General features: G+C 44.0%; 2 protein-coding genes across 6 annotated transcripts in view; both read left to right on the forward strand.

Annotated features, from left to right (window-relative positions):
- MED13 (mediator complex subunit 13) overlaps nucleotides 1-8702 on the forward strand; it is a 103098-nt gene extending 94396 nt beyond the window's left edge. Inside the window, exons 27-30 of the mRNA XM_083587373.1 lie at nucleotides 110-261; nucleotides 978-1151; nucleotides 2565-2665; nucleotides 3345-8702. Of these exons, the coding sequence (XP_083443499.1) occupies nucleotides 110-261; nucleotides 978-1151; nucleotides 2565-2665; nucleotides 3345-3477 (560 nt within the window). The 3' untranslated portion in view covers nucleotides 3478-8702. The remainder of the gene's footprint in view (nucleotides 1-109; nucleotides 262-977; nucleotides 1152-2564; nucleotides 2666-3344) is intronic.
- Nucleotides 8703-11249: 2547 nt separating this feature from the next.
- The window catches only part of INTS2 (integrator complex subunit 2), a 30689-nt gene continuing 28553 nt past the window's right edge, over nucleotides 11250-13385 (forward strand). For 2 of the 5 annotated variants that reach the window (XR_014541899.1, XM_083587457.1), the window contains exons 1-2: nucleotides 11250-11362; nucleotides 12687-13228. Coding sequence is in view for 3 of the 5 variants with exons in the window: in XM_083587457.1 (XP_083443583.1) it covers nucleotides 12936-13228 (293 nt within the window). In the remaining 2 variants the exon portion in view is untranslated. The other 3 variants (XM_083587460.1, XM_083587458.1, XM_083587459.1) reach the window with 3 other exon arrangements.

A 13385-nucleotide genomic window follows, 5' to 3' on the forward strand; every position in this document is an offset into this window, starting at 1 on the left:
AAATAATTTCTTCATAACATTGTGTACTCTCCTTTTTTTATATAAACCATAATGATAGCAACTCTCTGTTAACAGACTCTTTGTTGTTGTATTTGTTGCTTTTCTCAAGATGGAGCAGATGGAATGGGGCTCTTTGATTTGTTAGACACTGGAGATCCTGATATTGATCCTGATATTATAAACATCCTCCCTGCATCCCCTACCGGGTCCCCTGTGCACTCACCAAGTTCCCACTTCACCCATGGAGGTGACATGGGCAAGGTAAGGTTTTATGGCAAGAAACCGTATTTAAGAAATCAACCATGTGTTTGCCTCAGTGCTGATCTGGAGGGCCAGGGGTTGTCAAGTACCCCCATTTCAATATTGTGGCAACCAAATATAAAAGGAATCCATCCTTGGGATACGGTGCTGCCTTCTGCATTCCTCATAGCAAAAAGGATATTGTAGAGTTGGAAAAGGGCTAGAAAAGGACAACCAAAATGATTAGAATGAAGCAACTCTCTTATGAGGAAGAGTTGCAATGTTTTGCACTTTTTTGTTTTCAATGGGGGGGGGGGAAATATAGAGGTTTACAGCATTAAGTATGGTGAGAAGAGAGAGAAGATTTTCTCTCTCTTTTAACATTAGAACATATTAACCAGTGTAGCTGAATGGTGGGGTATTTAGGGGCATAGTTAATCTGTTCAATTCGCTGTTTGAAGATGTGGTGGTGGTCACCAGCAGATGGCTTTAAAAAGGGATTTGGCAAATGTCTGAGGGATTAAGGCTCCAAGACCAGAGGCAGCCACCCTCTGATTGCCAGTTGTTGAGGACCATGAGCAGCTGTGGCCTACTCTACTCCAGCCCTGCTTGTGTAGGCATGCGGTTGGCTGTGGCAGGAAACAGGATTCTGGGCTAGATGGGCCTTTGGTCTGATCCAGCAAGGCTTTCCTTGTGCGCTCTTTGCCAATTCCCCACCTTCTGTTTTGTCGCACCAGGGTCAAGGTACAGATCGCTTGCTCTCAACGGAGTCTCACGACGAAGTCACCAACATCCTACAGCAACCGCTGGCCCTTGGTTACTTTGTCTCAACTGCCAAAGCAGGTCCGTTGCCTGACTGGTTTTGGTCGGCGTGTCCTCAAGCACAAAATCAGTGTCCCCTGTTTCTTAAGGTAACAAACCTTCAGCAAAGTCTGTCAGCTGTGTCTGGGAGGTGTGGGGATTGGTGTTGTTGAGAGAGTGCTTCAAAAGACATACGCTGCGTATCATTATGTAAGTTTCAGGAGAGCTTTTCGGGGTGAGTGGGGGAGTAGCGGCAACGTGGGCTTGTAGGCGGGCATTCGGTATGTACCAAGTCAGCTGGAAAGACTTGTGTCTGCACTTAACAGCCAACTACTTCGTTCAAAGCAGCAGGGTGCTCCTGCCTGCCTGATCAAGGAAGTGGCAGGTACAGCATCGAGGAGTCACTGGTGGCCAAAGACTTTCAGAGACGTGTCCCACTAAGGTGTGAGCTGTAGTGGTAGCGTAGCAAGGGGGATGCGGTGGGTGCGGGCTGCCCCGGGTGTCATCACTGAGGGGGGTGACCGCAGGGCCTGGCCTGCAGTGCGTTCGAGCCACACAGCTCTCCCGGGGAGTGACGCGGTGACTTGGGCACCTGCAGGCTCCACGCTGCCCAAAATGACAACGTGGGGCTTGCGGACTCTGTGGAGGTTCTGCGCAACGTGCTCTGCCCTGGCTTGCCCCGCCCCCGGGTGCAGGTCATTTGCACTGCCCCGGGCGCCCAAGCAGCTAGCTATTCCGCTGAGCTGTAGAGAGGGAAAGATGCTCTTTCTCCTTTCAGCCAAGCATTCCGGCACTGCCCTTTCGAACCCAGATTCAGGATTTGCTCAAGTCTTCTTCTGATTCCTGGCTCTGAGTGCAGCAATGAGCAGGTGCTTCTCCAGTCAAGTCTGGGGACCAGCTGAAGGCTGTGCCCTGGCTCCAAACTGAGTAGTGGGCGGCTTTGCTAAAACTAGAGAGAGCACCCAATTTCTGCCCCAGGAGGCAAGGATGAGCAACTGCACTTTGCCCTCTGCTGGGGGGGGGCATTGCCTGGGAGCAGGGGGAAGTTGTTGTGTTCAAGAATGTGGAGGAGTTTAGGGGGACCCTTACCCACTACTTTCCCACAAGTTATTCACTGGCTCATTTCTTTGTACTCTGCCTTCCCTGGCTAATTGTCTGTGGCCATCCATCCTATTTTGTAAATGTAGTGAGTGATAGTATAAACTTGGTTACAATTGCATTCCTTGGTTTTTTCCCTGAGAATTTGGGGAGGGGGGGTTGTTTGGATTTCTCTGCATTTGGTTGAAGAGGATGAGATGGAAACAAAACCCAGAAAAGACTCAGAGTGTGTGTGTGTGTGTGTGTGTGTTCAGGGTTATAGAGGGGACCTTTACTGTGGGGGACACTCACTGGTAGGAGGGCCTCCCACAGAGCTATGCTCTAAACTCTGTCCCTATAGAGGAATTATTATTTGATTATTAGCTCTCTCTCTCTTTTAAAGCATTGTAATAAACACTTACTGTATGTTCTGACTTCTTTTAAAGGCTTCTCTGCACCTCCATGTGCCTTCAGTGCAATCGGACGAGCTACTTCACAGTAAACACTCCCACCCTCTTGACTCGAATCAAACTTCCGATGTCCTCAGGTATGATCATCAGTTGTGTGTGAGAGCATGCAAAATACAGGATTTGTTGTTTTAAAGGTGCAATTCTGCTATTGTAGCCATGCAGTTTGCTACAATCTGCCGGTGGTTTTCTCTTGCTTATACGCTCATTTACACGGCACAGTACGTTGAATTTATTTTAATACATCCTTCAGCACTGAGAAATTCTCAGGTTGTTTTATGAAGCTGTTCTCATAATTTATCTTACTAATGGACCAAGACCAATAGGGCAGGTAATGTGTGTGTGTGTATTGTGCAGACACATATATCTTTATATCTCAAAACTCCCACATTCATTCATTTCACTGGGTCTATTTCTGAGTAGGATTTAGTTGAATAAAACCTACAGCTGTGCACACTTCTTGTGAGTAGGCCCCTTTAGCTCAAGAAGGCTTCCTTGTACCACTTGGGTTGAGTGAGGTTGTGTCTACTCTATCCCCTGGCGGACTTCCAACCTTCCCATGCATGCAGCTCCTCCCTGCTATATACACCTGGTAGCTGGAAGTGAAGCATTTTGATCCTGCCTCTTACTGTAAGCTCCTCTGCTAACAGAAATGTGGGTTAATAAATTATATCCTAGTGACCTGTGCTGAAAAAACTGCAAAGCCTTCCCAATAATGACTTCCTGGCTGGTCCTTGTTCCCTTCTTTCCTTCACCCAGGTTTGTGTTGGAACAGTACAACGCACTTTCCTGGCTAACCTGTGATCCTGCGACCCAGGACCGGCGGTCGTGTCTCCCAGTTCACTTTGTGGTGCTGAATCAGTTGTATAACTTTATCATGAATATGCTGTGATCTTTATCTGAACTGGGCAAGGAGAAGAAAAACACAACAACCAGAGCAACAACAAAAAGGGAAAGGATTATTTCGCTGCAGGACTAAGTTAATTATTCTCTGTGCAAGTCATTTTTTTGTGATTTGAGGGAGGGGAATGTCATTTTTGGTCACTTCCAGCAACTATTTGGTTTTGACTTGCGGTGGGGACTGCATAACCCAGCTGTTTAATTCTCCATCTGCCCCCTGCTTTTGTTGGTGTTTTGCCTATACCAGACTGATTGGAGTGATGAATTGATCAGTCGAAATGTATTATAACACATCTTTTTAGTAGCAAAGTAACCATTCTCTCTCTCCCCCAACCCCATCCCGTCACAGTATTTGTGAAGAGTATATGAGCCATAGGCCCCAGCCATGTTTAATGAATATTTTAAAAAGTATGAGCATGGAGACAATAAGAAGACAAACGAGGAAGGAAAAAAACCAGAATTTGTCGAATGCTTTTGGAACACTGCAATGTTCTTGTATCGGATTATAGTACCTAGTATTCAAAAAAAAAATGCCTGCATCTCTTATTTATTGTAAGTTTTTAAATGTATAAATTGTCTTATATTTCTTAACCTCTTTTATAAAAAAAAATTTTCCTAGAAGGTTTATACCGCCTTCTTGCTTTAAAGCAATTGGTCTAAAAATATATATGTAATCGTCTTAATTGAAAGTTGCGGTAGGTTTGCTTTTAGAGTATTATTTTTTTGTAAGGGGGGGTTTGAGGGTATGGGGACAGTAAAATTTGTATTTGGTCTTGATGTACAGTTTAATGGGGGAATATAGGAGTTGGGGCGGGAGGGATATAAATGTCCATGCCATTGTGTGTGGGAGATTTACAGCTAAGCTGTAGTTGCAGATTATACGTGTACAGTAATGAAGTTCACTGTGTTTATATAAAATCGAAGAGAGAAAAAAAAGGTACCGGGTCTTACAGCAATTTTATATCACACCTTTGCAGAGTTAACATAATGGCAATATATTAAAAGAAGTGATATTGTTAGGTGGTTTAACTTGTAGTGAGAATTTAAAAAAAGAATAATAATAATATTAATAATAATAATAATAAATTGTTTTAATTTTTTTTTGTATTTTTGTTGGGGGCCGAGACTAGTTTTTTCAGGCCTCTTCCCATTTTTCAAGCAAGGAGGGTGTGCTTCCTGCAAGGACCTCCTGCTCTTCCACCTGTGCGTTTTAGCCAAGAGAGAATCTGTGTCACCCGATGAAATCGCGACACTTTCTTCTTCTTCTTCTTCCTTTTAAAAATGCCCTTCCCTTCAGTGAAGCTGTGTCACTTTCATCTTCCAAGTATTTTGGGGTTCATCATTAGGATCCCATTCAACCTTCTCCGTGTTTGGATTAAATTACCATGAAACTGCAGCCACTGCTACCCTTGCTGTCCTCCTTTTATGGTTTGGAATTTTAGCCCAACTTTAGCTACTTTATACATACTACTATATTAAAAAAAACACAATAAGGAAAACCCAATCAGTTTTGATTCTAAGCTTTGATATGCATATGAATTGGAATATGGTGTAAATAGGTTCTCAGTGAATTCTGGTGTTTGAACTTGATTCCACTAATGAGAGAACAACCCCCTTTCTTTTGCTCTCTCTCCTCTTTCCCACTCCCCCTTTCTCAGGCCTCTTAATCTAATCTTCTTATTGGTTTTGACACTCTGTAATGGAAGTTTCAGGCCCCCCTTTTGAAATAAACATCCAGGTTCCAGCATGGTAAAACGCCAAGGGAACGGGCATGAACTGCGCCACTCCCACCTCTTCCTCCCTTCTGCCTGTGAACCCGATGGCTTCGTCTTCCTCCTCCACCCATGTATCCAGTCTTGAGTTGCTTCCTTGCCTTCCTGGAGGCAACACTTTGATCCCTCCCCTTTTCATATCTGCACGCTGCCGCTTTCAGAATTACTGTGCCCATTCAATTGAAGGTCTTCCGCCATTCAAGGTTTGCCCTGAGGCTGTGTTTCCATCCACAAATATTGAATCTGGACGTTATTTTGCAGGTTGTGTTAGGGCACCATATTCCACCCGAGTGGAAGCACTCGTGGAAACAGTAGCGGCAGCTACGTCTGCGGGTAAGTGGGTTCCCACCACCAGCTGCTGCTCAGCTTCGCTCTTTGAGGTTTGGTGAGCAATGGTGCAGACTTGTTGAAGCCTTGTTAACAGCAAAGGTCACCAGCTTGTCAGGCATAATAGCTCACGGACCCTGTTTTATAGTGCAGGCCTAACCATGTCTACTCAGAAGTAAGTCCTATTGAATTCAGTGAGGCTTACTCCCAGGTAAGGGGGTTAGGATTGCAGCCCTAGTATCCCAAGTCTTCAACCCCCCCTCATAATACCCAGTTTCTTTCTTTCCAAAGTACTGCAATTGCAAGTATTCAGGATATTTTTGAAATCATGTGAAGTATGTACAACCTATTTAGACCTGAAAGCATTTCTTTTTCTGTGAAAAAACAAAACTTTGAATTTCTAATTAGAGTATATCAGTGGTGGCGGCAGCAAGCACTAGTAGCAACTTTTCTTGGTGTGCAACTTAAGTAGAATTGATGAAGATTTCCTGTTCATCTTAAAATTTTGCAGAATGCTGACTGAAAAACCACCTATTTTGTTGCAAGATGAGAGTGATTAACATTTCGATGTGCTCATAATACTATATGATGATGTAAGTGCAGGTATTAAAATGATCTGCATCTCTTTTATCCCTGGGGTGAGCTTTTTGAAGTAAAACTTGGCCTCCTAAATTAGGGATTGATGTTTAAAGTAAGTGCAACATAGTCACATACAAATTTTAAATATTTGGGATTGCATTTTACATTTCTGCTGTTTATTGCATTGCATTTTCTCTCTGTGTACACCTGTCTTTGATATTCAAGTATCTGCTAACGGCAGATACTCTCCAGATGTTTCCACCTCCCTAAAGAGTGGTGCTAAAATTATTTGCCTATAGCAGAAAATGAGTCAGCCAGCATTAAGTACTTTCCAAGCCTCATGGGACTTCATTCGGAGAGCTTTAAATGTGTGCTTAATCTTCCCCACTTAAACCAGTGGAACTTAAATGCACTTTGGCTGGACCATGACTTTGGGTGTAGCACTGAGATTGCACAGAAGTCCTCAAAACTCCAGAATGGACTGTGTGTTGTTGACTAGGGAGCTAACTTCATAGTAGGTCCATTTCAGGAAGATCAGGTTGCCCAGAGATTCTGCCATTTACCTGTTTAAATAATCATCGCACGGTGGTGGGACAATTGGCCTTAGGGAATAAGATGCCAGTAGAAATCAGATTTAAATTAATTGCCATGGAAGCATCCAAGGGATGTTGGGGTTAGGGTTAGCTGTTGACGGACCTGTCTGGACTCAAGTAAATGGCAGAGGAAAGAAGTTTGAACAGCTGGAAACAGTTTATCGTGAAGAAATCCCCAGCACATTTCAGGTTAAAACTATCAAAGCACAACCCCACGTGGTATTATCTTGTACCTATGGAAAGGTTATTTAATTTTATTCCCATTGAGCTATAGTATTGTTTCGTAATAAATAGTTCTTCCTTATAAGCCATCCAAAGGCTTCTGCCTCTATTTTCTGTTTGTCCCATACAGACTACACAATGCTTTGAGGATTTCTGTGTGAATCCATTTGAAATGCTGAGATTTCTGTGTCATTTTGTTAAGGCTCACAACAGGTGTTCCGGCTTGCAAAACACTAAATAGCAGAATTGCAAATCACCTTGGTGTAGGACTACCCCGATTTTGGATGCTGCTCAGAGTAGGATGTCTTGTCTTATCTTGCAAATGAAAGTAATGCTTGGGTCAGAGTGCCACCTGCCAGAGCTTGCCAAGATCTAAAACTCACAGTTTCTGTCTCTGTCTCTTTCTGTGTCTCTGTCTCTCCCCCTCCCTAGACAGAAAAGAGAAAATTCATTTTGAGCTAAAACATAGAAAGGATTGGCATGTTTTTCAAAAAGGCTAGGAAGTTAAAACATGGGCATCTATCTGTCGATATGTGGACAGCTTTAAATTGATGAAATGGCCAAGGTTGGGAAAGCCTTGCAGGGCTCATTGACTTCTTAATTCATTAGTAGTGCTGATTTATCAATTCACAGGGCATGTGCATACTTCACAGGGATGGTCAGAAGGCAGCTGAGGTGGGAGCATTTCTGCAAATACCTAGCCAGCGTGAGCTATAACTTATGTTCAAATTGCTTGGTTTCCACAGTTGTGGCCTTAGATGCACACCCTTTTCTGCAAGTGTTTCTTAAACCTCTCATCTTACACATCCGTCTGTATGGCACAGTTAACTTACTCCTTTTTTTGTATTTGCCTGCTCTTGGTAACTTATTTTTCAAAGCCCTGCATTATTACAGAAAGCTCACAGGTGTGTTTAATGAAGCATATTTTGTCTTTACTGCAGTATCAAAATGTGTTACTGGAAAACACTCGGATTTTGATCCTATTCAAACTGCCCTTGTGCCCTGCAGCTAGCTTTGGCACAGACTATTATTTTGTTAATTCTTAGCCATGTATGCAGACAGCATTGCTTTGGGCTGGGTTTTCCTTCTTGTCAGCTTGCTTTGTCAATTAGGCCAATTCTGCTATTAGCTGTCCTGACACAAAATAAATATATAATAATAATAATAAATTTCTCGAGATGATAAAATGTTATCACCTTTGAAAATAATTTCAGTCTAAGGATCCCAAATCACATATAGAAAATACCCTTTTCTTTGCATCTGCTTCTAAAGGAGTAAAATTTCACTTTGAAAAAGTTAATCCTCAGGGTCAAACTTTTCAGGAAAGTTTTAATGTATAATTAGTAGGTTTTCCAAATAAACTGGATTTGAGAACCTTGGAAACACTTACTTGCGTTTTAAAAGTTGTGGCATCGTTACTGGACATGTTGGTTTCATAAATGTTCTTTTAAAAAGCTGGGTCACTTTAACAGGGGGAGGAAGAGGAGATTTCTTAAGTTCGTATTCAGCAGTGACATTTAATGGTCCAAGTCTCTCTCTCTCGCTCTCTCTCTCTCTTTATTTAACATTATGATAACAAAAAATACAATAAAAATAAGGAACAAACACTATTGTTGCAGAATGCCATGAACACTGAGTTGTACAAATTGTGATTGAGGAAATGGAAAAAAGGTTTATACTTTTTAAAAAAAATTCAAATGGAATAAATTATTCATGAAGCCTTCCTTCATTGTGACGTCTCTTTGTTTTTTTAAAAACAACAACTCCACATGACCTTAAAAGTGACAGTTGTCTGTATGGGTTGGTTCCTGAATCAGAACTTCTCCCCCTCATTTCTTTCCTTTTTTTATCCAATCTTCGTTCCACTAGGCTCAGTCTAGGCAGTATTCATACTTGATCCCTCGCTTAGGCTGAGAGAGCTAGCGACTGGCCCAAAGCCACTCAGTGGCCTTTGCAGCCTGAGAGTTGGGATCTCCCTAGCCTTACTTGGACACACTTAAGCAGGGGTCAGCAAACTTTTTCAGCAGGGGGCCGGTCCACTGTCCCTCAGACCTTGTGGGGGGCTGGACTATATTTTGAAAAATAAAAAAATGAATGAATTCCTATGCCCTACAAATAACCCAGAGATGCATTTTAAATAAAAGGACACATTCTACTCATGTAAAAACACACTGATTCCCGATGAGAAGGTGATTGGGCCAGATCTGGCCCCCAGGCCTTAGTTTGCCTACCTATGCTCTTAAGCAACACACCACACTGACACCATAATACTTGCCACTGGGGCCTAGTGACTGTAAGAGAAGCCCTGCTGGGTAAGAACAAAGGTCCACCTCACCCAGCATCCTGTTCTCACAGTGGTTAACATACCTATAGGAATCCCACAAGCAGAACAGAAACTTGTTCTCAGAAGTACACCGCCTCTGATGATGGGGGGTAAGACATAGCCTTCATAGCTAGTAGATATAGATAGCTTTATCCTCAATGGAGGTAGAACATCGTCAGCCCTGCACTTCTTAAAAGCCACCAGGTAAGAAGTAGCCAGCCACACATGTGAGATCAGATGGCACAGAATCCTGCGTAAGGTAAAGGTAAAGGGACCCCTGACCATTAGGTCCAGTCGTGGCTGACTCTGGGGTTGCGGCGCTCATCTCGCTTTATTGGCCAAGGGAGCCGGCATTTGTCCACAGACAGCTTCTGGGTCATGTGGCCAGCATGACTAAGCTGCTTCTGGCGAACCAGAGCAGCGCACGGAATGCCGTTTACCTTCCCGCCGGAGTGGTACCTATTTATCTACTTGCACTTTGACATGCTTTCGAACTGCTAGGTTGGCAGGAGCAGGGACTGAGCAACAGGAGCTCACCCCATCGCGGGGATTCGAACCACTGACCTTCTGATCGGCAAGTCCTAGGCTCTTTGGTTTAACCCTCAGCGCCACCTGCGTCCCTCCTGCTTAGTTCTTTTTAAAAGCCCAGAGCCCTTTCCGGTTACATTACAGAGATGTTCCTGAAATGCTTGGTGGAGCCACAGAATGGTAGGTGAATAAAATTTCCCAAAAGTCAGAGATTCAGTTCTCTTTTCCCCGATTGTAACTAGCAAAAGCAGAATAAAACACACTGATTTATGCAAAGCTGTTCATGTATCTTTCTCTCCTGTCATTGCTCAGACGTGAAAGACGTATGGTGACAGAAAGTTAGAAAGAGGATCCCATAAACTAACATAGCTTGTTGGACCACATTGTGACTTCTGCATCCTCTCTCTTACGCAAGGTGGACAGAAGGCAGTCGCCACCCTAAACACAAAGGGCTACTCAAAATAGTGTGGCAAAGTAGATCATATTTTTAAAGTTAAAAACAGCATTTTAGTAGCAATGAGTAAAACAGGGTTAGGAAACCTTCAGCTGTCAAGATGTTGTTGATCTTCAGTTTCCATCATCCCTGCTCAGTGGCCATGCTGCTTGGGATGGATAGGAGCTGGAGGGCAACGGTTCCACCATAACTGGGCTAAAATATGCCTTTATTATGTCCATATATAAAGTACTTTTAAGTTCCTGATGGCCTGAATGGAGGACAAAAATATCAGCTACTGTTAGGCTTTAGGCACCACGATCCCTTGAGATGTTCGTTCCTGCAGTGTCTTGCTACTTCAAATTTAGCCATCACATGGAAAGAACCTGTGTGGCTCCTTTATCCTTAGGTACATTTTTTTCTCTCCGAAATAAACGGGAAATGGAGTGATATCTCATCTTCACAACCACCACTCTCTACACCACACCTCACCCTGGACTTCTGCCCTTCTCATTTATCATTACATTTATACAGATTATAAGGCATAGATGTGTAAAATAAATTATATTAATAACATAAAATGACTCAATTTTAAATGATGACAAGCTGTTATCCGCATCTACTTCTGATTTATTTGCTTCTTTTTTATTAGCTTTGTTACATTTAGAGTGGGATCGTGTCCAACTTAAAAGTCATACCCACTGAAATGAAGGAAGCAACGTAAGTCCTGTCCTGTTAATTTAAATGGGTCTACTCTTGAGTATGCTAGATGTTGGCTGTAGCCCAGAATCATTTCTCCCTTCTAAGTCACCTTGGGAGAGTTCTCGTTTTTGCATAAACGCTTTAAAATGACCATTAATAAACAACAAGGGCTAGCCCCTTGCTGCGGTCTTACAGGCGGGCAAAGCACTGAACTCCGGGCGGAAATAGAGAAGAGCGTGATTGAAGCCACTTCCGCCCTCACGAAGGCGGGTCTTTCTGTCGTCATTCTGCTCCGCGCCGGAAGTTGGGCGCTGCCCGGCTTGCTTGGCGCCGGCTACTGTTGAGAGGAAATGACGCTACGCTGCCGGAAGTAGTGTCTCATAAGGTTGTGTACGAAGGTGTGTGGTTGTTTCTGGGTCGGGGTGGGCAGGTGGGTCTGCTTCTCTTTCCTAGGTAGGGCTTGGACACCTGGGTTCCCATTTCCCCCTTTTCCTCCATTTACCTGAGACGCCTGGGTTCTTTCCTTAGGCGCAGCCCGTTTCCTCTGTCGCTCTTCTGCTTTTGCTCCTTCAGTGCCATTTATTTATCAGTTTATTATATTCTATTGATACCTCGCATTTCCTCTGGTAGCCCACATGGCTCTTTTCCTGCCCGTTTTATCTTCCTAACAGCCCTGTGAGGTAGGTCAGGTTGGCACAATGGCTGGCTTAGCTATGACCAGGCAACGGGATCCATGGCAGGGTGAGGATTTTAAACGTGGCTCTTCCCAGTCCAACACTTTTAACTCGGCTTGCCCCATCCTGATGCCTTTCAGGCGTTGTTGGACTCCAGCTCCCATCAGCCACTGCATGGCCAGTGGTCAGGGATTATGGGAGTTGTAGTTCAGCAACGTCTGGAGGAGCACCAGGTTGGGGAAGGCACCTTCTAACCACTGTGCGACACTACCTCTCAGCCTTTGCCTAATTTCCCCACCTCCTTTTTTTGCACCCCTAACTGAAGGAGGGAGGGGATTGCCCTTTGCATGCTCATTTAAAATGCTGTTGTAAAATAACTTTTCATTGATAAAGCTCCATCCAGGTGCTTTGCAAAGTATGAGAGGAGCGTTAACAATCTACAGATGGGCACATGAGAGACAAATGGGAGGGAAACAGTGACTGGGATAAATAGGGGAAGAATATGAGGTTTTTGTAATTAGTCCAAACTTTGGCTGCAGTCTTAACCCTATTTATCTGGGCGTATGCCCCATGGAAGTCATTGCACCTTCTGAATTGGCATGGTTAGGATTGCGTTATTATTACCAGTTATAATAAGACTTGGGCTAGAGAGAATGTGGCACTGACCTTCCAAGGGAAACTTTTAGCATAAATTATGCTGTTATTAGCTTTGTCAGGGTAATGTAGAAGGCTTTGGAGTTCTGCAGAATGCTTCAGGGAGGAAGCATTTAGTGTAGCTTGAAAACTTGCTTAGTCCCCCACCCCCTTGCATCAGCATCTCAGTTTCAGGGGAATCCAGTAAATCACCCTAAACAAACCATCTTTACCACAACAATTAGAGAAAGATTATTCTAGGGCCTTAAAAAATTAGGATAATTGGACAAAGTATATTTTGTTCCTCAGGTGGTTGCTATTTACTCATGACATAAACTCGTGAGAGAGCGTTCTGCATTCCTGTATTACTTTTGCACATTGTATTCTTATTGTCCTGATTTGTTTTATCCTACAGGGAGTTGCAGCCTGTGTTTAGAGATGAAACTAGCCGTTTCTTTGTCTACGTGCATCTGTTGAGGTAGGCTGCTGCCTCTGAAAACTCCTTCTGCCCTAAAGTGGCTGGTCCCTAAGATTTAACCGTATACTAGCACCTGCTGACTAACAGTTAATTTCCTGGAATTTTGGATCTTCATCCGACTGCCACCTGACCCAGCACTGCCCGCTTAGCTCCCTGCGGTATTGTGGTTTCAAGTCACCTGGGGAAATGGCGGACTGCTCGGCACTGCAGTTCGTCAGCCCTTATGCTTTTGAAGCCATGCAGAAAGTAGACGTCGTGCGCTTAGCGGCTCTGAGTGATCCAGAGCTCCGGTTGTTGCTGCCTTGCTTGGTGCGGATGGCCTTGTGTGCCCCGGCGGATCAGAGTCAGGGCTGGGCCCAGGACAAAAAGCTGATCCTTCGCTTGCTTTCTGGAGTGGAAGCTGTCAACTCCATCGTAGCCTTGCTGTCTGTGGATTTCCACGCTTTGGAACAGGATGCCAACAAGGAACAACAGCTTAGGTAACTAAAAGGAGCAAGCCCGGGATTGGGAACCTGAGGGGGCTTCCAGATACTGTGTGCACTCTGTCTCCCATCAGCCCCAGCCAGCACAGCCCAATAATCAGAGATAATGGGAGTTGTAGCCCAGCAGTGTTTGGAGGGCCACAAGTTTCTAGCC

Source organism: Podarcis filfolensis (genome assembly GCF_964270895.1).
Source record: "Podarcis filfolensis genome assembly, chromosome: 15".
NCBI classification, from domain to species: domain Eukaryota; kingdom Metazoa; phylum Chordata; class Lepidosauria; order Squamata; family Lacertidae; genus Podarcis; species Podarcis filfolensis.